This window comes from Charadrius vociferus, unplaced genomic scaffold, assembly GCF_000708025.1.
Source record: "Charadrius vociferus isolate BGI_N301 unplaced genomic scaffold, ASM70802v2 scaffold214, whole genome shotgun sequence".
NCBI classification, from domain to species: Eukaryota; Metazoa; Chordata; class Aves; order Charadriiformes; family Charadriidae; genus Charadrius; species Charadrius vociferus.
In genome coordinates this window covers 17,879-19,032 of record NW_009647955.1, presented here as the reverse complement: position 1 = coordinate 19,032, position 1,154 = coordinate 17,879, and the positions used below count along the sequence as shown (strand labels likewise).

General features: G+C 68.8%; 1 protein-coding gene across 1 annotated transcript in view; it reads right to left on the bottom strand.

The window, feature by feature from the left end:
• Nucleotides 1–1,154, bottom strand: part of CHRD (chordin) — a 15,589-nt gene that overhangs the window by 5,471 nt on the left and 8,964 nt on the right. Inside the window, exons 4-7 of the mRNA XM_009883387.1 lie at nucleotides 915–1,109; nucleotides 700–840; nucleotides 139–221; nucleotides 1–48 (exon numbers count right to left, since the gene is read on the bottom strand). Coding sequence (XP_009881689.1) covers nucleotides 1–48; nucleotides 139–221; nucleotides 700–840; nucleotides 915–1,109 — 467 coding nt within the window. The remainder of the gene's footprint in view (nucleotides 49–138; nucleotides 222–699; nucleotides 841–914; nucleotides 1,110–1,154) is intronic.

Sequence of the window (1,154 nt, the reverse complement as noted above, 5' to 3'; positions counted from 1 at the left end):
CAGCTCGCGGGCAGACAGGTCGCTCAGCACCTCCGCGAAGTCGGGGTCCTGCCAGGGGGGAGTGTGGTGCCACGGCTCAGCCCCCGGCGCGGTGAGCACCGCGGCTGCCGTGGCACGTAGGGGAACAGACGGCTTTACCTCCAGGGTGATGTTGGTGCGAACCTCCCGCAGCGTCTGGCCCTGGTGCAGGATGCGGACCCGCAGTGGGACCCAGGGGGATTCTGGGCATGGCAGAGGGGATTAGACCCACCGGACTGAAGGCCTGCGACCATCGTCCCTCTGCCCCCCAAACCCACCCCTCTGTGCCCACCACCCCCAAACTCTTGCACCCGATCCCCCACTTTCTTGCCGGCTCCCTGTTCTGTCCCCTGGACCCCTTGTATACACCGTGACCCCCACTGTTCCCCACTGCAACCCCACATCCTCGCACAACCCTCACCCCAGCCCCATCCTTCTGTACACCAACCCCCTGACACCCCACGTGCCCTCCAGCACCCCCCAGTCCCACACCCCCCATAGGTACGCCCCCCACCCCCCAACCACGCCTCAATCCCCCCATGCCGTGCACAGTCCCTATACCCACCCTGAGCCCACCCACGCATCCCGAGCCACACACATGCCATGCACACCACCCCCCCAGCCCTATGCAGCCCCACGGGGCAGTGCCAGGCCCCACGGGGTGCCCGTGCCCACCCTCACCCCCGGCACCAGGCTCCAGCAGCCCCCGGGATATAAGGATGAAGTGCAGGTTGTTCTCGGTGTCGCTCAGCGTCAGCATGGCCATGCCCCCAGCGCCCAGGTGCGTGGGGTCCGACGAGGTCAGGATGGCCCCGAACGTCTCTGAGTGGGGAGAGGGGGTGTGAGGGGCGCCCTGGTGGGCACCCACTGGGTGGGCATGCAGGAGCCGACCTTACCCGCAAAGAGCGCCCGGTGCTTGAGGATATGCCCGTGGACCTCTCCGGAGGGCTGCGCCCGGGTGACGAGGGACACGCGGAGCTGCTCCCCGCGCAGCAGCTGGATGTTGGCCTTGGACACCGTCCTCCACATCCCGCAGAGCTGTGGGTGAGGGCAGGGCTGGGCAGGGGCCGGGGGGGCACCGCAGACCCAGGCTGGGGGAGGAAGGGGTGCCCCCTGCCCTCCCAGCCCCTCTCACC